This window comes from Hippichthys cyanospilos, chromosome 4 (genome assembly GCF_059441005.1).
Source record: "Hippichthys cyanospilos isolate Australia breed blue-spotted pipefish chromosome 4, RoL_Hcya_1.0, whole genome shotgun sequence".
NCBI lineage: Eukaryota > Metazoa > Chordata > Actinopteri > Syngnathiformes > Syngnathidae > Hippichthys > Hippichthys cyanospilos.
In genome coordinates this window covers 249,397-269,377 of record NC_142372.1, presented here as the reverse complement: position 1 = coordinate 269,377, position 19,981 = coordinate 249,397, and the positions used below count along the sequence as shown (strand labels likewise).

Sequence of the window (19,981 nt, the reverse complement as noted above, 5' to 3'; positions counted from 1 at the left end):
AAACAGGTATTTCCTTTGTGCCTTTTATACACACTGACTTGGAAAATTGCATAGGTTTGGATTTATGTAATGACATTATTGTTACATTATAGTGATACAAATAGCCAAATTAAGCCTTTTTATCATCCGTGCACCGAACGCCCCACCCGTGTAGGGAATGAGGAAGGCGGCACCTGTTGCACGCTCGGCGGCGGCGGCGGCGGCGGCTTCCCGCGCTCGCTACAAAGGCGGCGGCGAATCAAAGCCTCCCCGAGTGGCGCGCCAGCTATATGAAAGAAATTGTCTTAACAAGAGGCGTCTTTTTCTCCTCTTAAGCGCAAGCGTTTGACTCGCTGCCTCGGCGAAGTCTTTCAACATCGCGTCGGCGTTACGGGTAAAAGTAAAAAAAAAAAAAAAAAAAGACGACAAGCGCAGCCGTCACGCGGTATTTTCCCCGGCGGAGGCCAACGCGACTTTGAGTCGGCGGCCTCCCGTCGCCCGCCGTCGCTCAAGTGTCCTCATTAGCATATTGAAGACTTCCCGTCGGCGCGCCTCCCTCGCGCCGGGACGCTCGTCCGTCTCACTTATGTTAACCGCGCCGGACTCCGCTAACCTGCCGAGGAGGCGAGGCGAGGGCCCGACCGGCCCCCGGGCGCTCTCGCGGACGCCATAGCGATCTGACAGTAAGTCCTCCTTCGCAGCAGTCGGCGCTACACCGCCGCCGATTGACACGCGCAACCGCCGTAATAAGATTAAAAATAAGAACTGCGTCGCGATGGTGACTCGTACTCAAAAAAAAACAAAAGTGACCCGGGTTCGGGCTTTCGGATACGCTCGGGGTCGTGTCAAGCTACGGCTACGGCTTCGGCGATGGAAGGGGATTTCAAGTAAATAGTATTTCAAAGCGCTACCATGACTACGACTCAGGCGACTGTGAAAGTAGGCTTTCGAGTCAGGCCCAGGGCTCCAAACGGGTCTTTCGACACAGCTGTGGAGGCTTTCCACCCATGCTTAGTATTTCAACTACCAACCCTACGAGAAAAGGAGGAATCCAACAGGAGAATACAAGGATAGCGTACAGTATAATAATAGGGTGGGAAATGGAGGGGAGGCTTTTAGACAGGCTTAAGGTTTCAAATCAGGCTTTCGAACCGGGTTCAAGTTTTTATACCGGGGGGGGGGTGTTGATGGCTGAATTAGGACCGTAAGAGCGTGGCTAGCGAAAGCGGACATGACACAACAAGACAAGTGCGGTCCAGACGGACAAACGCGCGGCGTGAATAATTGATAATGTCACTTGATCTTTGTGCTTGCGCTGTTAACGTGCCGCCCGCGTCCACCTGATCCGCACGTCAGTCGGGAACTTGCCTTCCGTAGCGGGATATTGCTAGATTGTGGACACTTTGTGTGTGTGTGTGGGGGGGCGGGGCTAAGCCCGAGACGCGTAAAGGTCTCAAAGGCTAAGTCCAAGTCAGGTCTCCAGTTTTTGACCCTCTCGTCCAAGCCAATTCCAGTTGACCAATTCAAGTCTAAAGACTTTGACCACAAACCCTCGTCATGTAATAATAGCTCCGTACTTTGTAATTCTCTGTAATTCCGTCCTGGGTCTGGGTGTAAAGGTCTCAAAGGCTAAGTCCAAGTCAAGTCTCCAGTTTCTGACCCTCTAGTCCAAGCCAATTCCAGTTGACCAATTCAAGTCTAAAATCTTTGACCACAAACCCTCGTCAAGTAATGATAGTCCCTGACTACGAGCTCCGTATTTTGTAATTCTCTGTAATTCCGTCCCGGGTCTCCCTTGAACCGAGCACGCCGTCAAAGCAGCTTTCCTTCCGTTCTTGTGGTTTTGCTTTGGTTGTTGTATATTTGTTGCAAAGTGCCGTAAAAGTGTTGTTCCGCCATTGTCCAGACGCTTTCCCCCTCCCCTCCCCTCCCCTCCCCCCCCCTCCCCCCCCCCCTCCCGAACGGCGGCGGCTTCCTGTTCTTTGATATGCACGGCCACATCTGGGCCGGCGCTCGCCGGCCCGCGCCGCTTAATAACAATCACCTTCCCTTTCACTGGGCCCTGATTGTTTCTAATTGGCCCTGACAGATAGTAGCTGACAGGCCGCCGCCGCCGCCCCTCCCGGCGTGACCCGGGCTCGCTCGCCGCACTTAGAAGGCCTGTCATTTTTAATATTTGATTTTCGCTTCGTAAAAAGTTATGTGTTTTAGAGCTGTCACCCTCCCTCCCCTCAATCATGTGATGAAATCAGTTTTTAAGCGAGGCGGTGAAGGCGGCGGGCGGCCGTCCCTCGCCTCTTGGCCCCCGTCTGCCCGTTTAAAGCCGCCCGCCCGCCTCCCCCGCCCGCCCGCCCGCCCGCCCGCCCGCCCGCCTCTTTGCCTAATTGTCCCGCCGCCGTCGTCCCCGGTCCTCGCCGCTTCCTCCCGTCGCCTCCGTTCAGCCTCTCGCCGCGTGCGCGACGGCGGGGTCGCGCCTGCGGCGAGAGGCGGGACAAACGGCGTCCGCCCGCATCCGCGCACGCCTCCGGTGTTATTTGCGCGCCATCGATTCCCGTTCAAGGTGTACGGCGCGGCGCCAAAGGCGCATCAAGCCGGCCGGCGGATCATTAAACGAAAAGACGGATTCATCGACAGCTTGACGGATGACATTTTGCGGCGCGATCCATATTGGCCTTCGATAAAAACCCAATTTGGAGCTTAAGACAAAGAGGATGGCGGGCGGGCGGGGGAAGGCCAAAAGGAGAATACTGTATCTTCACCTCCTGATGTCCAGCACAAACGCAGGAAATGTCAGCTTTTAAATATTTGCAGTACGGCAGCCGGCGCTGATTGACACGCTCGATTCACACGCAATCGTCGAGGGTCATCTGGGGCGCTTGGCCTTCCGCTTTCCTCTGCGCCCGCACGCGCGTGTTTACATGACAAGCGCGTGACCGAGAAAGAGCGCAACACGCGCGGCGCCCGGAGCCTGACGGGATGGACAAGGATGCTCTTAGCCCGTTTGATTGGAAACCAAAGACGGTCCCAGTAAGGGAGCGAAGCATCCCCAACGACACACGCCAATACTCCAAAATAGTCATCGATCGGACGCCTCAACAGAGACAAAACCGGCACGCCTAAAAGAGTCCCAGCCGCAGACTCGGCAAGAGAACCGAAGAACTAAGGCGGCGCCCGATTGGGTGAGTCCCACTCACAGACTCAACAGGTGAAGCGAAGGCCTTGTCTCGGTCGAAGGCAAAAGCGGTACGTCGGCAGGGATCCCGGTCGGAGATTCGCCACGTACGTAACCTCGGTCCCGATCCGTGCTGCCGGAACCAGTACCATACGAGACTCGATTGGAGACGAAACTAGGAGCGATACAAAGCATCAGCAATTCAGCAATTCCGGTCCAAACAAAAGACGTCACATCTACAGTACAGGTCAGTTCAAAAGCAGGGATGGCCTTGGACATCCAGAAATTGCTCCCCCCCGAAAAACACGTGCACGAACCCCAGCGCAGAGAGACTAAAACCTGTTCGCAGGAAAACAGGAGATGAGAGCGGAATGAGGAGATGAGACCGGAGACCGGAGCGAAATCCCGACCGGAGACCGGAGCGAAATCCCGACCGGAGACCGGAGCGAAATCCCGACCGGAGACCGGAGCGAAATCCCGACCGGAGACCGGAGCGAAATCCCGACCGGAGACCGGAGCGAAATCCCGGCTCGACCGAGCCGAGACGGGAATAGCGCGCCCCGGAGTCTCGGCCAGAAACCCGGACCGAGTCGTAACGACAGATGGGACCCATCGTACGGAATCAAATTCCCCCGCGACAAGATTGGTACCAGGTGAACGTCCGCCCACCGTCCCGCAGACGTTTGCGAACATTTGTGACCTTAAGCGAACCCCGGCCAGATCCGTCCAGCAGCTGATGGGGGGCTTTAGGTCCGGGGGGAGGATTGGGAGAATTCTCCTTGATCAAAATTGTAACCTTCGTCTGGCAATCCTCGTAATCGGACTTCGGTCTTAGGATGCGTGACTTGAACGCCTCCTTTTCTGACTTCTTTGGGAGGTCTGAATTTTCAGAATCGAGCCGGAATCCTGACTTTAAAGTCAAAACGAACGGGCTGATCGCACTTCCGACTTTGTTCTCGGCACCTTCCCAAAATCTTCTCGTCTCGGGATCCGTACTTTTGTCTCGGGATCCCGACTTCAAAGCCGACGAGGTGAAAAGTCCAAAGTTTTTAAGAGCGCGACTGCGAAACGGGTCAGATGGAATGGCTTTCCCTCCCCGCCGGAGACGTGGTAACTTTGACATAGGGCGGACATAGTAATATCCGAACGGGGACGGACTCGGAGGTCGGTTGGGTCCGCCGGCTTCTTTTCTTGAAAATAATGCCGTCGAACCCTCGCTCAGCTGCGGCTAACGGCCGACTGACACCCGCCCTCTAGCCCGTCTCGTCCCGCTGATCAAACTGAGCGAGAAGGCGTCAAAGCTCGGCTCGTGTGGCCGACGGACGCGTCTTCCTCCGGCGCTTTGCGGTTGGGGGCCAGGCTTCCAGGGTTAGCGTTAGCCGGCCCTGCGTTTGTTCAACTTGCTCTCACTTTTGCCTTCTTTTTGTCGCCGACTTAGGAAAGTGGAAAGCCTCTTTTTGCAGCGTTTAACCCTGCGCCCCCCACCCTCCTTTTGCTCGTCTTCGGCGGCGGGACCCCCGGGTGCCCCCGGGCGCGCCCGGGACCCGACGCCACGCTGCGCCTTTCAGCCGGCGACATCCACACAACTAATTGGAGTCGGGCTGCGCGTTTTCACTAAAGGCGCTCTTTAATTACATGGGAGCCGGCAACGAGTATTTTGGGAACGCGCGTGCGCGCGCGTGCGCCCTCAAACAAATGGAGCGCACCAAAAGCAATATTTGTTTTGCCGCGATTAACAAACGGGCCAGGGCGAAAAGCAAAACGCGGACCGTACTCGCGATCCCTAATGAACTTTTGCTCCCGGCGTGGACTTGCTCGGAGCCCCCCTCCCCCCTTGTGCTTACAAGAGCTTTATTAATAAGCGGGTGAATCATGTAAAGAGTATTGTTTTCTCCCAGCTTTCTTTTAATAAACATGAATGAATTTATTGGCTAGTCGGCAAAGCGCACGTAACGCACATTAATGTCGGGATATTGCTCGGCGCGCCCTGCAACGCCAGGGCGCTCGTCCCGCCCCGCCCCCGCAAAACAAAACAGCAACAACCAAAAAAAAAAAGCCATGAAATATTTATGGCGTGATACGAATGCTTTTGTAAAAGAAAATAGCGAGTTATTAATCCTCTGATTAACAACTGATTAACCTTTTTTATTAAACACGTGATCCGTGCGCCGTCGACTCCGGGATATGTCGTCTTGACTGCGCGGCGGAATAATTATTTTTGTGTCTTTTCTAATTGCGAAAGAAAACGCATGGCTGAACTATATGCGTGTGTATGTGCGCGTGTCTTAAGGCGACGCGCGCGCGCTCGCGCACGCGCGCATGAATAAGATGGAGGATAAAGCCCGAGTGCAAACATAATGAAGAAAATTCCGGCGCGCTGGAGGAGAACAAGAGCCTAAATTTAGCCGGCGATCTGCTTAAAACAATGGCGTTTAATTCGCATATCCGTTTATTGGGCGCGGGGCGGGAACGCGAGCGGCAAAGGCGGGATAAAAACAAGACAAAAAAGAAAAAAACAAGCGTATTGAAGGACAAAACAGGCGCTGCCAAGGCTCATCCCGCCGCTATTGTCTGCGTATTTTTAGGCCGCCGTCAAGCCCAAAGACAATTATGACTTCCGCGCTCGGCAAATCCCGCCGCCCTTCTCATGTTTGGACTTAGTTATTTACTTGCCGGCTCAAGCGCGCCCGAGTCTATCGCGATCGTCTGTTTCCGTTGCGCCGTAACGGCAACGGGGGCCGGGCGCTCACCGACGTCCGACCGATACCGCCCCTCCCTCCCCTCCGGAAAAAAAAATTCAATGAAAGATATGGACCGACGTCCGACCGATACCCCCCCCCCCCCCCCCCCCCCCCCCCCACCCAATTGGAGGCTAAAAAGAAGGGTGCGTCCTAGATTCGGAGGATTGCGGTATTTCTTCCGGTACTTTCATTTTATTTGAGTTCAGCAGTTTCTCACATTTGAAGTTCATTTAGTTTGAGCTCAGCGGCCAACTGTTGTGTCCCAACTCAAGTAACACACACAATTAAACTACGTACGTGAGAGAGGAACAAGTATCGGTTTTGAGTCTTATACGTTTATTCCGTCAAATACGTCACATTTGACGTTGCTTTAGTTTGGACTAAATATTTCCTTATGCCGACTGTCGCCCCGTCACTATTTTGGTGACCAATCGTCGTAAAATCGAATTCCCTAAAAGCGGGAATCATCCCTGCCGACATTGAATGGATATGGCTAGCCTAGGCTCCGATATTAATATCATATTGGATGTAGGGCGGGAGATGTGGCCCAACGCGTGGAAATCGTTCGACTTCCAAGTGAAGTGGCGGGGAAAAAAAGAAAAGAAAGAAAAAGAAATCGCGCGCGTCATCCGCGCCAAGTGCGTCGAACGTACATTTATTTGGTGGGAGGCGCCCAGCAACATCCCGACAACGATTAGAACGATTGTCCGAGTCGTCACTTGGATTCCTCTCATGCGTTCCTTCGCCTGAAAATAAATAAGTTTCTTTTCGTTCCCCCTCTCCGTCTTCGGAATGTCTTTTTTTTTTGAACCGGACACGGTCAAAAGGAATTAGTGGGATCTGAAAATATGCAGAAGGACACGCGCCTCGGCCCACTTTCCGAGAAGCGGCGGGTTCACGTTGCGGTCACTTGCTCCGTTTGCGTACGGTGTGGCTTTGGGAGGCGTTTGGGATGGAGCAGGTCTTTTTAGCAAAGCGGACTGTAACGTGCTTGGTTGCACTTTTCCCACGATTTTTCTTTTCTTGTGTTGGTGCTGTGATGCGTAGCGGCGCGTACTGTACACCTGCACTCAAGCTTCTTATCAGCATGGGCGGCGCGCACGCTTGCGTCAGGAGGTCCGCGTCGGCGGGTTGCGATTGGACTTTTCCCGCCGCCTGAGATTAGCCTCGGCTAGCGCCGCACGGCCCTCCTGTTCGGCTCAGGCTCAGTTGTTGTCGTAGGTAAGGGTTGGGTAGGCTAGGCATCCGGTATCCGCCCGGTCCGATTCACAAACAAGCTTGCGTCAAAAGAACATTGGTCATTCATTGAGTAGGCCCGCTTTGTTCGAATGCGATCAGTGGGAACGGCACCCGCGTCAGCGGCGTCGCTAAGTAAAGGCATTTTTGCGGAACCGAGGTACGCCCAACCACTCGCTTCACACCTAATGACGATACCGCACTCGGGATCCTAGGAACGTTGACTCGGATGCCAGTTGGGGTCCTCTTAATGTTAAGCGTTACTTGTGTTTATTTGGTGTAGGCGCGTACGTCTCGTCAAAACGTTGACGGAAGAGGGAGGGAGCGGTTTGCCGCCCGACGCTTCTCGGCTCGTCCCGTCTCGGCGACGAGTCGCTCGAGGCGCCTCTGTTTTCCCCGAATCGTCTCAGGCGCCTCTAATGAGCCATTGGCGCGTCTTTTGTTTTGGTTTTGGCGGGACCGCCGAGCTCGTCTTCAAAGCGTCTCGCCACGGAAGCGCGTAATCGGAGAAGTTGGCCTAAACTTTTGATTTTCTACCTTTGCCTTGAATATGCGTCCGCTGACTCTTCTCCGCTCCTTTCTAAAGTCCTCGCAAAGGGTAGATTTGGCAGCATCCCGAAAAAATTGGAGGGGGGGGGCCCGATTTTCCTTTCTTTTTTTGTGGTGTTAGGGTTGTTTGAATTCAGTTTGTTGAGAATTCAGGTTTTTTACTTAGCTCGATCGATTTTCCTCAACTGGCGGCGCAGAATTCCACTGTGGCGTTTTTGCCTTTCGTTTCCCAGTTGCCGTGAACTTTTTTTAACTGGCAAAATCGGAGCTCGCCGCTCACCCCGTCCGGTTTTTACCGAGCACGTCGCGGTAGTGAGATTCCGTCTGCAGGATGTCGTCAGCGGAAAAAATACCCCCGTCTTTGGGCCCAAAACAAAGTCAGCCAGAGGAATTTTCGTGTATCGTTATTCCCCGTCGGCTAACGACGAGCCAGAAAGCAAAAAGCGAAAGAGCTAGCTGGAGAGGAGGAGCAAAAGAGATGCGACGAAGCCAAACAAAGGGACTTTGGGATGGTCGGGATGGGAAGAAGATGATGACGGATGCTACTTGGAAGTTCACCCTAATATTTTTGTTTTATGTCATTTTTACCGCCGTAGTAAGACCGCCCAAGCAACTAGGTTTTAGCGCTTCGGAGGCGTTTTCCGACCGGAGGCCCAGAAAGGAGAAGCGGGAAGAAAAAGCGCTCGTCCCCACCGAAAGGTTTTTGAAAGTCGAAGACGACTCGCCGATTCCGAGTCGAAGCAGCATTGGGCGGGCCGCGTCAAACGATGCGGCGGGCGCCCCGTTTGCCTCGGCGGTGCTCCCGCCGACGCCGAGCGGCCGATCCCTCGCGACCGCCGGCCCCCGATTTAAAGCGGGAGGAAAAGCTTTTTCAAAAGCACCTCGGCCACCTGGCGTCGGCGCTGGCGGATTTAAGCGGAGACGGCGAAAAAAAGCGGCCGTGTTTTTTTCCCATGTATTATTCATGCAGGCTAATGCATTGTTTCTGTTTCTTTTTGTTGTCGGGCGGAAAGGTTGGCAGCTCGGCGTCTGCGCTCAAATGAGAAGTTTGAAAGACGCGGCGCTATCTCTCTATTTTGTATTTATACGGCTTATACGTGCGTGCGAGCGCGCGAGCGAGCGAGCGCTTTGAGAACGGCGCCTTAAATGTTAAATGGGGGTTGAAGCCTGCCTGAACTAATTTGTAGAGCTTTGCACCGTGTTGACATTTAAATGCGATAAGAATAGCAAAGTGTAGCAGTCGACCTATTTTGAAGATGCTTTCCCGACGCCTCGGCATCAGGCGCGGCCTATAATTAATAAAAAAAGACAGGCCTCCCTCGCTGAACGTTTGATTATAATACCAGCTCATAAACAGGCCGAGGAAGAGGAGGAGGAGGAAGAAAGGGGCTGGAGACGAGACGAGACGAGACGAGGAATGACGAGGGAGGCGGAGGCCGCGCACCTGCTCTTTGAGGCGCATTGTGTCGGCCGCGTTACTCTGATCCCGCCCGGCTCCTTTTGAGGCGCGGGGGGGGGGGGGGGATCCGCCGAATCGGCGCGCGGATAACGCCGCGTTGTTAACTTGATCAGATGCGGGAGGGGGGCCGAAGGAAAGGCCGTTTTCCCTGCGCCGACGGGGGGTGCGACCGGCCGCTTTGTTGGAGCCAAATCCCGAGCGGGAACCGACCCGCAGTCGCGATGATGATCGCAAACGATGCCGTTTTTGCAGCAGCGCAAAAACCGGGACAAGGGATGGCAAATCTCTCCTTTATTTACAGTAGACTCATTTTTAGCAGCAGAAAAGTATGAGGTGCTTTTCACGTTCTCCTTGAAGACATTCTGCTGTCCCTGGGAACTCCCTCAACGTGCTTGTTACCAAAAATTGAAAGGATTTCAACAGTTAATTTCAACTGTTTCAACATCGGAGGGGTTTTTTTCCGACGTCAATTCATTTCCTTTTCTTGATAATGAACGCGGGCCGCTTGACCGCCGGCCCCCTCGACCACTAGGCGGGGGCAAGGGCAAATGAGACCAATATCCCCCCTCCCATTGGAGCGGAAGGGCGAGTGCGAGCCCCGGGGTCGGCCCAGCGCCGCCAATGCCAAAAGGTCCGAGCGGGCCTTTTCCCCCCAGGGCGCCCGGCCCCATTTCAACGCCCTTCAAAGCCCTTCCCGCTTGACGCGGGCTTGACGCGGGCTTGACGCGGGCTTGACGCGGGCTTGACGCGGGCTTGTGCCGGGCGCGTTTCGCGCACCCGGAGGCGGAGGTAAGCGGCGAATGAAGGCCGAGGTCACTCGGGGTGGGAACGAAATGCGAGATATGAAAAAGCGTTGGACGCGCGGCCGGCGGGGCGGGAATGTGGCCACGCGGCGGGCGCACAGCTCGTCTTTTGTCAGCGCCTACAGATAAAAAGCGCCGCGGCCCGAGCTAAGCGCCGACATAGCTTTCCTACTTGTTGTTTTACGATTGCCGCGGGTTACTTCCGAGGAAGACGCGGAGGCACGAAAGGCAATCCGTTCGGATCAAAGTTCCAGTCCCGCTCATTTGTTGCCTCATGCGTTTGACTCGTCCAAAACCCCATTAGGTTCTTTGTTTTTCGTTTGTTGAACTCATTCACTCCCAAAGTCGTAGCGCAACGTCAGGTTCATGCAACCGCGAACGTTTAATCAACAACAAACCTGAAGGAAGACAACTAGCTTTTTCTCGCGAGGGGGCCGGGCGCCAACCCGCACCTTCTCAGGCGTCCTTCTGCTTCTGCACGTCTCGTCCGCTCCCCATTTATTTTTTGGGGTTTGCACTAGTTATAAAGCGATTCCTGCCCCCCGCGTAACCTTGTCTCTAGTAAGATCTCAGAGTTATCAGTGTAGCGCGTCCCGACGGGTTTTTGCATCCGCCTCCCCGTCGGTCAATTTTACTCTTGTTTCTTGGGCGGCTCGAGCCCGTTAAGGCAAAATATTACTTGTGATGACAACAGAAGGCCGTCTGTCTGTCTGTCTGTCTGCCTGCCTGCCTGTCTGCCTGTCGATCGGTCCGTTTTGTGAACGCGGGTTTTGGTTCACGCCGCCAACGTCGGCACTGCGCGGGCATTTGTTTGTTTTTGTCAACGTGCGGTTTTATGTCCTCGTGGAAGCGCTTTCAACGGAGTCTTCTAAGCGGCGCGCGATCTTAAGAGTCCTCCTCTCTGATCGGCCGCGATAGGACGAGCGGCGGAGGCCACGCCCCTCAAAAAACGCTTCCTGGGCCCGAGCGGCATCTGGCAGGACGCCCGCGCCGCGATGGACAAGGGACAAGGAGCCGTGCCCGATGGCTCGATAAGAAAAAGAGAAATATGCGCTCTTAAACAGGAAGCGTGCCACTTTTCCAGTTTCCTGTGGCGGCTTTTGGGTGGGGGCGCGGGAAGCAGGGGCCGGGCCGCAAGATGGGACCGAGACAAAGAAAATCCCAAAGACCTATGCCGTTACTTGCGCGCGCTACTCGAGGGCATCCGCGCTTTGCGTCACGCACGGGGATGGCGCCGCTTCCGTCGCTTGGCGCGGCTTCCGTCGCTTGGCATATCCGCCCGATATAAGACTTACTTAGTTACTTAGAGACGTCGCCTGTTCAGCGAATGGCTTTTCTTTCCTGTTTGTAGGTGTGTTGCGGCAGCTGGCGCTAACGAGCTAATCGGCCCCAATCGGTATTTGTGTCCTTCGCGCTCGTCGAATACTTTGTCGCACGAAGCCTTCGATCGGTCGCTTGGCGTACATCTGCCCGTCAGTTTGATGCTACTCTGTCAGTCGCTTTGCCACTGGCGTGCTCAGCGATGGCGAGGCGGGGACGGGAAGATTGAAGACGGCGCCGTTAAAGAGGGACTTTGGACTATTGAAGAATGGCGTGGGCTTTGCGGTCCGAGAGCATCCGGAGCCCGGCGCTACCTGCGTCTTATCTAGTCAAAGAGGACGAAGGGGAGGAGGGAGACGGCGAGACATTGAAGAATCATTCAATTACCCCGAAATAATTACCTGACCGGCTTCCTGTAAGCAGCGCCGCTAATTAGCCGCCGACGTTTGTTTTAACGGATAAAAGCGGCGAGAGAGGAAGTCCCGAGCTCCCGGCGAGGAAGACGCGTCGACGGACACGTTGCTCCTCGACGCCGCGCCGCTAATTAGCTGGGCCGCAATTAAAAGTCCGCTCCTAGCAAATTGAACCCCTGCGCGACGCGGACGCACCTGCCGCGGCGGCTCCTCCCATTTTAACGCCGCGATGCGGCCGGCGTGAGGGCGTACGTCGTTCGTTACGTTCCGCGTCAATGGAAAAACCAAACCGAAAAGATTCACAATCAAAAGATTCTGGCCTAGCCACTTAGCTTAGTTAGTTAGTTAGCGTCATTGTCATTCGGTGGCGGTTTGAACCCCGCTTCGGCCGACAAAACTGAAGGCTTGCGGCATTACTGCCACCTACAGGATAGTAGGTCAGAACGTCTCGTCATTTTCGGCATGGGCCGGCGGGAGCTTTTGCCAAATGCGGCGATGCCCCCCCCCCCCCCACGTAATAGCGTTCCGCCATAACTGGGCCTTGCGTTATATTTCAAACATACCGGCGGTGGTTAAGGACGCGAGTTTTTGAAACCCATCACGCGAGGCGTCGGTTTCGAATGCTGTGGCTTGAAGCGTCACGGAGAAGGGCGAGCGGGAAGACAATTGTTTGCGCAATTTCCCCAAATGAGGTGACGCGCCGCGACGTCTGCGCGCGTTAAGCGGCCGGGCCCGGGCGCGCCGCGCTGCGCCCGCGGTCTCCTTAATGGGCGGGCGCCGTGTTTGTCGCGTCCTCGTTTTTCTCAAGCGTTTGACGGGAAGAGGGGCGAGAGCCGCTTCCCGGCACGCCTGCCCGAGACGGCCGACGTCAAAGACCCGGGTCTTCGTCAGGCCGCCGGCATTTTCGATCCTGTCTGAAAAAGATTTCGAGCTACGATCTAAACGCCGTCAAAGACATATGACTTTGATATTGTGCCAATCGGTGATTCCTCCGATCGAAAATGACGTCGACGAAATCAACGGACGGTTGCGCGTCGAAGACACCTGCGACAAAGGTCCAAACCAAATACCTGCCGTCCAATCTTGATCTTTCAAAGGCGCTGCAGATATTTCCGAGTTGAAAGAAGGATGTGAAGCATCGCGCACTTACTTGAAGGTTTTCAAATCATCCTCAAAGATGGCTGAATAATTCCATTTAGGAAATTGAGACCAAATGTCACAATGGGAATTCTTACACTTACTCTTAGTTTTTTGTTTGACCTTTTTTGTCTTCACCTTAACACAAGGACAATACATACATGCTAATATATCTCAAAATACTGTAAATCTAGTTGAGTGTCAAGGTTTTTAATTGAAGTGGAGAGAGGCGGCTCAGTAGGTCCGTTTTCAACCCTAACCCTCGCGCGCGAGTGAGCAAGGATGCTTATCAAGAAGGAAAGCTTTGAGCCGGCCGGCGGCCGCCTCGGGAAGGGGATTTGGCCGGCGAGGAACAATGAACCGCGGGAATCCGTTTGTCCCGCGGCGCCCCCGGCGAGACCCCGCCTTCCACCCGCGCACAGGTTGATGCGTCGGGAGCGGAAGCACCCGTTGTCGTCCTCGCGGTCACGAAGAGCCGGCCCACGTCCTCCGCTTCTTCTCTCGCTCCGAGCGAGTCGGTCGGCGTTTTCTTGGTCCCGGGGATGCGGCTCCACTTCATTTCAGCCTAAATACCCCGCCGCGCCGGCGGCAAGAGGCCCGAACCGCGGGCGGCTCGGCCGGACGCAAAAATTCCGAGGAAAAGAGCGAAACGGAAGCCGCTAATAGCTTTTCCATCGACTGGACGCGGCTCCAAAGTTTGACGGCGACGGGGAAGCTTTCTATTCCGAAACTGTTTATTTCCGTATGAATTTATAATGAGCCTTTCTAATAGCTATCCTCACTATTGCCTTTGCTTCAATAATTGATATGGCTACAATTAGAGTCAAGCACATATAAATCCCTCATGCATTTGTGATGCCTGCTAATATTGATAAGACCGAATTGAACCGTGACGCGAGGCGCGTGACGTGCGAGCGAGCGAGCGCCCCCCCCCCCCCCCCCCGTCTGCACCTGAGACGCGCCGCCGACGGCCGGGACGAAGCGCGTGCGTGAGTGCGTCCGTCCGTCCGTCCTCTTCGGGCCGGTTGCGGCATCTTTTAGAGGACGTCCGCATATTGAATTGTTGCACGGGTGTGTGCGTGATATGAGCAAAGGAGGAGAGGGGGGGGTGTGTGTGTGTGTGTGATGGGGGGGTGTCACATAAGAAATGTCCTTTTTAATCAGGAGGAAAAATATAAAATGAGTCGGGAGCAAGAGGCGCATATGAATGCGGCTCATTTGCATACGCTCGTCAGCCAGGATGCCTTGGTTAAAAACGCGCGCGCGCACACACGCAGGCGTGCGCGCGCGGCACAAAGTGGATTCGTCAGTTCATTTCACATGATTCCATTGTCTATGTGCCTTTGTTGTATGTTGAAGATAAAGGCGGGCATCAAATTGGAGAAAAGGGCACGGCCGCTATCTCCTCAAATGAGCAACAGCTCATCAGGCGACTTTAAATCACAGATTTGGATTCCAAAAGGCGGCGTTTGCGTTTTTGTTTTTTTCCCCGTTTTGTTTGTTTTGGTTTTTTCCCCCTTCAAATCAGCTCCCGCTCGCGCCGATGAAGGCGGCCGCCTGGCGCACGCGCACGCGCGCTCCAAAAAGTTGCCAGTCGGCGCTCTCTAATAACAAGAGCAATAACGGAAGTAATAATATTCCGTCGGTAAATAGAGTCAAATTGCGCCCGATGATTGTCTGGAAATAGCGGGCGAACATTGACTATTTGGGGCAAAATTCTCCCCTTCGATTAGGGTTAGGGTTTGCTCGTCGTGGTTTGCTCATCTCGAGGGCGAAGGGGCCCCGAACGTGCCCCCCACATGCGCCCCCGCTGGTCCGAACACTCGCTTGGGAGCCACGCCTCCCCTAATCTAGCTGCATAGTTGGCCACGGGAGTCGCATCGTGCCCCTATCTTGACATCAAAGGTATTTCTCATCATGAAAGAAGGAACGAGGGAGCTGAAATTTCACCCACATGGCCACGACGCGCCACAGTTGAAAATGGCATGACCCTTGGCTGAAATCCTTTCAGGACGACGTGGAACAATATTAGTGAGGCAAAGCGATCCGAGTACCGCGCCGACCGCGGGAGGACGCTTCGACGCAAACGTCCTTTACGGTTTAGGCGACACGGAACATTTCATAAACGAAATACCAGGAAGGAAGCAGAGACTTTAGATGGTTTTTGCCGGACAGAGATGCTTTGGCCGTTACGGCTCGAGGTTTCTTTCGGCGTTCATCGGAGTAGCCCTAGTTAGGAAAAGTGGCCGCCCTAAAGCTTTTGGGGGCGCGCACGACGCGACGATTGACACGCGATCGCGGTGTGCGCGCGCGTCTGCTATACTATCAGTTATCCACACCGTAACGGCCATCCGCGGAGCGTCCCGTCCAGCAGTTAGGTCACGAGGTCTCCTTCCTCCCTGCGCTCGCCGACAAAGCGGCGCCGTCGACCGAACCAGTCGCCGCACGATAGGAGCAAACGGGATCGCTTCCGTACGTTTGTTCCAAGATGAATGTTACGGTCGGGCGGCGAAGCCCGTGCGGAGCCTGCACGTTCTCCCCGAGATGCGATCGGGCGCGCGAACGCTTGTCGGGCGATGGGCCGGCAGCCGGTCGAGAGCGCCCACCGCCCGACGGCGGCCGCCGGTGAGGATGGGCGGCGACAGAAAACGGACGCATGTTGTTGTCCTCCGCTGTTTGGGCAGGGATGCGAAACGGCGCCCTCCGCCGCCGCCTCCTTGTATTTTTTTGATGATCGCGCCACTGTTACCAGGCAGCTCCTTAAGCTAATCAGCTTAATGAGACATTATACGATATTTTGTGGAGCCAAGCAAAAAGTCTGCTTATCGTTGGGCGGCTTTGACCCCGCCGGCGGCCTGGGGAAGCTCCCGCCGGCTCGCCGACGTGCGTTCACCTCTCCGCCTGGAGCTGACGCGCGCGCGTTCCGGCCGTCTCTTTATGTTGCGACGACAGCCGGCGTTGCCTGGTTTTTCCCGGTTAGCGGGGACCGGAAAAAGGTCTGCTTTTGCCCCTCCCGTCCCTATTTTCCGCGCCAATATTCCAACGTTGCGCATTTGACACGACGACCTTCATTCTCGCATATTTAGGAACCCCCTTCAAGCCCTTCCGAATAATAAAAAAAAAGGTTTCGCGGCATCATTTACCGTTAAACGTGGAAACGCTAGACAGGATCTCAAATGCGCATCTCAGCATCCGCAGGGAGTTTGTAAAAAAAAATATATGTTTGTAGTTTCTTTTCCGTCTCTTTCCTGAAGTGCGCTGAAAGAAAAGAAGATATAGTGAGTGGTGGGGTTGTTGTGGCTTTAAAGCGCTATTTACTGCCAGCGTCCTCAATTGCGATCTCACAATGGCATGGCCGCCTTCCATTAGGGCGCGTAATTGGCGCAATTCCGATAGGATGGCCACAAGTAGCCTAATTAAGCGCCGCTAGCTCAGTGTCGACAAGACTAATTATTAGGTCCAAAATGGTGCCCCCCACCCCCCCTTCCCCTTTTTTGTGTGCGCGCGCGCGCGCGTGTGTGTGTGTGAGTAAAACACAGCGTTCCCGCCATCCTTCGACGCGCTCCGCCTTCGGACGCTTCATTAGGTACACGCGCTGCCGAAAACGATACAAGACCGGCGCTCACTTCACGCTAGTGCCTAACGTTTGCCCTTTTGATGGCGAGAAAGCGGTCGTGCTGACTCCATCCTTCGGTCGCAATAGGGCGCGCGTGACCGAATCTGGCCAATAAGCAGCTGCGATCGCATGAACTCTACTTCAAACGTCGTCAACTTATACTACCGAGAAGGATAATAGCAAAATACGAGGCTTGGTCCGAGTGGAACCCGGGTCAGGGTGAGGGCGTTGGCGGCTTTCGCGAAACGGCCCCCGTAGGGAGGCGGCGGACGTCGCGCAGAAAAAGGGAACGGACTCGGGCGATACCGACGGGCCGTGTGCGAAAGCGGCCCGATCGCCCCCTGTGTTCAAGTGTTCTAAGTCAGAGCCTCGCTGTTGTCGTTTGTGGTCCAGGATGGAGGACTCCACCGGCCTGTGCCTCGGCATGTCGTCGGCGGCGCCCGACGCCGAAGCCCATCTGAGCGGCGCGGTGCTCAACGGCCGCTACCCGATCAGCCAGAAGCTCCACCAGCTCACCGCCCAGCTGGGACACGCCTTCCCCGACCTGCACCGCCCGCAGCAGATCCCCGAGGAGAAGGCGGCGGCGCCCCTGGACGAAAAGAGCCACCACGCCGCCCTGGCCGGCCAGCCCATCGGCAGCCAGATGGCGCTGTTGGCCAACCAGCTCAACCGCGACATCGACGCCGGCGCGCTGAGCGGCCTGAACGGCCGCGTCGACCTGCAGCAGTTCCTCAACGGCCAGAACCTGGGCATCATGTCTCAGATGAACGACATCGAAGACGACGCCCGCAAGAACAGGAAGTACCCGTGCCCGCTGTGCGGCAAGCGCTTCCGCTTCAACAGCATCCTGTCGCTGCACATGCGCACCCACACGGGCGAGAAGCCCTTCAAATGTCCCTACTGCGACCACCGGGCGGCCCAGAAGGGCAACCTGAAGATCCACCTTCGCACCCACAAACTGGGCAACCTGGGCAAAGGCCGCGGCAGAGTCCGCGAGGAGAACCGGCTGCTCCACGAGCTGGAGGAGCGAGCCATCCTGAGGGACAAGCAGATGCGCGGCGGCGCCGGCCTGCTGTCGGCGGCCGCCCGCGAGCCCCACGCGGGCCTCGCCGGCGGCGGCGGCGGCAACGGCGGCAACGGCCTCCAGCAGCAGCCGGGCTCCGCCTGCGGCCCGCCGCCCCCGCCGGGCCCGGCCGCTCCGGAATCGGCCTCGCAGCCCTCGTCCTCGCCCAAGCCCGCCGGGGCCCCGGACGAGCAGTCCCTCAACCCGGCCGCCGGCTTCCGCTGCACTTTCTGCAAGGGCAAGTTCAAGAAGCGCGAGGAGCTGGACCGCCACATCCGCATCCTCCACAAGCCGTACAAATGCACGCTGTGCGAGTTCGCCGCCGCCCACGAGGAGGAGCTGATCAGTCACGTGGAGAAGGCCCACATAACCGCCGAGAACACGCAGGGCCAAGGCCCCGGCGCGGCCGGCGGCATGCAGATGGCCACCGAGTTCCGCTGCGACGTGTGCGGCCAGGTGTTCAGCCAGGCCTGGTTCCTCAAGGGCCACATGCGCAAGCACAAGGACTCCTTCGAGCACTGCTGCCAAATATGCGGCCGGCGCTTCAAGGAACCCTGGTTCCTGAAGAACCACATGAAAGTCCATCTCAACAAGCTGGCCATCAAGAGCAAGCCGCCGCCGCCGCCGCCCAGCGAGCAGGACGTGGCCTCGCTCAACAGCATGAGCGGCTTGGCGCAGGAAGCCCACGCCAACCTCTACTCCCGCTACATCTCCTGCCTTCAGGGAGGCTTCCTGTCCCCGGACAAGCAGGGTCTGAGCGAGCAGCGCCAAATCTTGGCCAAGGCCGGCGTCGCCATGAAGGAGAAGGAAATGCTCGGCAGGCTCCTGGGCCCCGCGGCGGCGGGGATGGGCCACGGCTTGGGCGAGAACGAGAAGCGCTCCCTCCTGGGTTGCCTCAACCTGGTCCCGCCGCTCAAGTCCAGCTGCATGGAGCGTCTGCAGGCCGCCGCCAAGGTGGCCGAGATGGATTCTCTCAACAGCTACCAGGCCTGGCAGATCATGGCCCGCGGCATCGCTATGGACCGCGCCTTCGTGCCCAAGGAGCAGCACCATCGCCGCCACGCCTCCGCCGGCCCGGAGGAAGACGCGGCGGCGTCCTTCTTTCAGGAGAAACCGGACTTCGCCCTCTCGGCTTGCGCCGACGCTTCCGGGAGCCAGCTCCCCGAGGCCTTGCAGGGCTCCAAGGCCGCCGGCGCCGCCGCCTCCGTTAAGGATGACGCCATGGGCTTTGACTGCGTGGCGCAGCGCGTCGGCGCCGAGACCCCCGGCGGCCCGTCCGGCTTGGGGAGCCCCGGCGCCGACCACGCCCTCTCAAATCTGAAGGACAAGCCCTCGGAGTGCCCCGACTGCGGCCGGGTGTTCCGAACCTATCACCAGATGGCGGTCCACTCCCGCGTCCACGGCCGGCGAGGCGCCGAGGAAGCGCTCCGGCGGCGGGGCGCCGAGGAACGCCGCGGCTCGGCCAGCGACCCCGAGTCGCAGTCCATCAGCCGCTCCACCACCCCCGGCTCCTCCAACGTCACCGAGGAGAGCGGGGCCGGGGGCGGGCACTCGCAGACGGGAAGCGTCCGGGACGACAGCCCGCATCCTTCCTCGCCGTCCTCAGGTAAGGGGCCCGACTTTTTCAGGGAGGCCGCGCTCCCTTCAAAGACGACGCGGATAGCGCGCCTCTAGCGGAGGTTCGATCGATCAAATTGTATTTGCGTGGCCCCGAGTCGGCGAAGTCTCAAAGGGCCTCGCGGGTTTGCTAGCCAAGGCTACCTAGGACATGCGAATGAACGACACGCGGGGAAGGAAGACGAGGGACTTTCCGTTCTTTTCGCTCGCGTTTGCCAAAGCGTGCGAAAGGTGGGCGGCGCGCGTCTTTCAAAAGCGCCGTTGCCGACCCCTGACCGGGATTCGCGCTTGTTTGCGCGTGGATGGGATTTCTACGGCGGGGCCGGAACTCGGTCGGCGCGGTGCGCAGGGAATCCGGGGACCGTCCCGTATCCGACTCGAGCGAAGCCTTCGAACGGGGTTCGCGGCGCCGTCGGATCAGCCTGGCGTAAACTTCGGCCGGGACGGTCCCAAACGGTTGACCCCGACCGCCGAAGCCGCCCGGGGACAAACTAGCGTCGGGCGCCGCCGGCGACTCGAGCGAAGCCTCCGAACGGGGTTCGCGGCGCCGTCGAATCAGCCCGGCGTAAACTTCGGGTCAGGCCTCACCCTTTGTTTTTTTTTCGCGCCGATGCGGTGAAAAAGAGCAAAAGCCGGAATCGGAGCGCCGCCGCCTCCCCGCGGCGTAACGCGACCACGTCCGTCTGAGCGCGCGTTTACGGGGATTAAGCGTGGGGCCGTTACGCCGCTTTTTAAAGGTAACTTCGGCGAGCTCCTCGGGGCAGCCGAGGAAACGCGAGCGCAGTAATTAGGTCGCGACTGCGCGATAATCAGTCAGTTTAAGCTAAACAAGACACTAATTAAAGATATACATATAAAGCAGGTCAAAAAAAAAGT

The 19,981-nt window shown here is 56.8% G+C and overlaps 1 protein-coding gene across 3 annotated transcripts in view; it reads left to right on the top strand.

Moving 5' to 3' along the window:
• The window catches only part of znf536 (zinc finger protein 536), a 131,935-nt gene that overhangs the window by 31,645 nt on the left and 80,309 nt on the right, over nt 1-19,981 (top strand). For all 3 annotated transcript variants that reach the window (XM_088412906.1, XM_088412907.1, XM_088412905.1), the window contains one exon: nt 16,819-19,094. In XM_088412906.1, coding sequence (XP_088269032.1) covers nt 16,820-19,094 — 2,275 coding nt within the window. In that variant the 5' untranslated portion in view covers nt 16,819. The remainder of the gene's footprint in view (nt 1-16,818; nt 19,095-19,981) is intronic.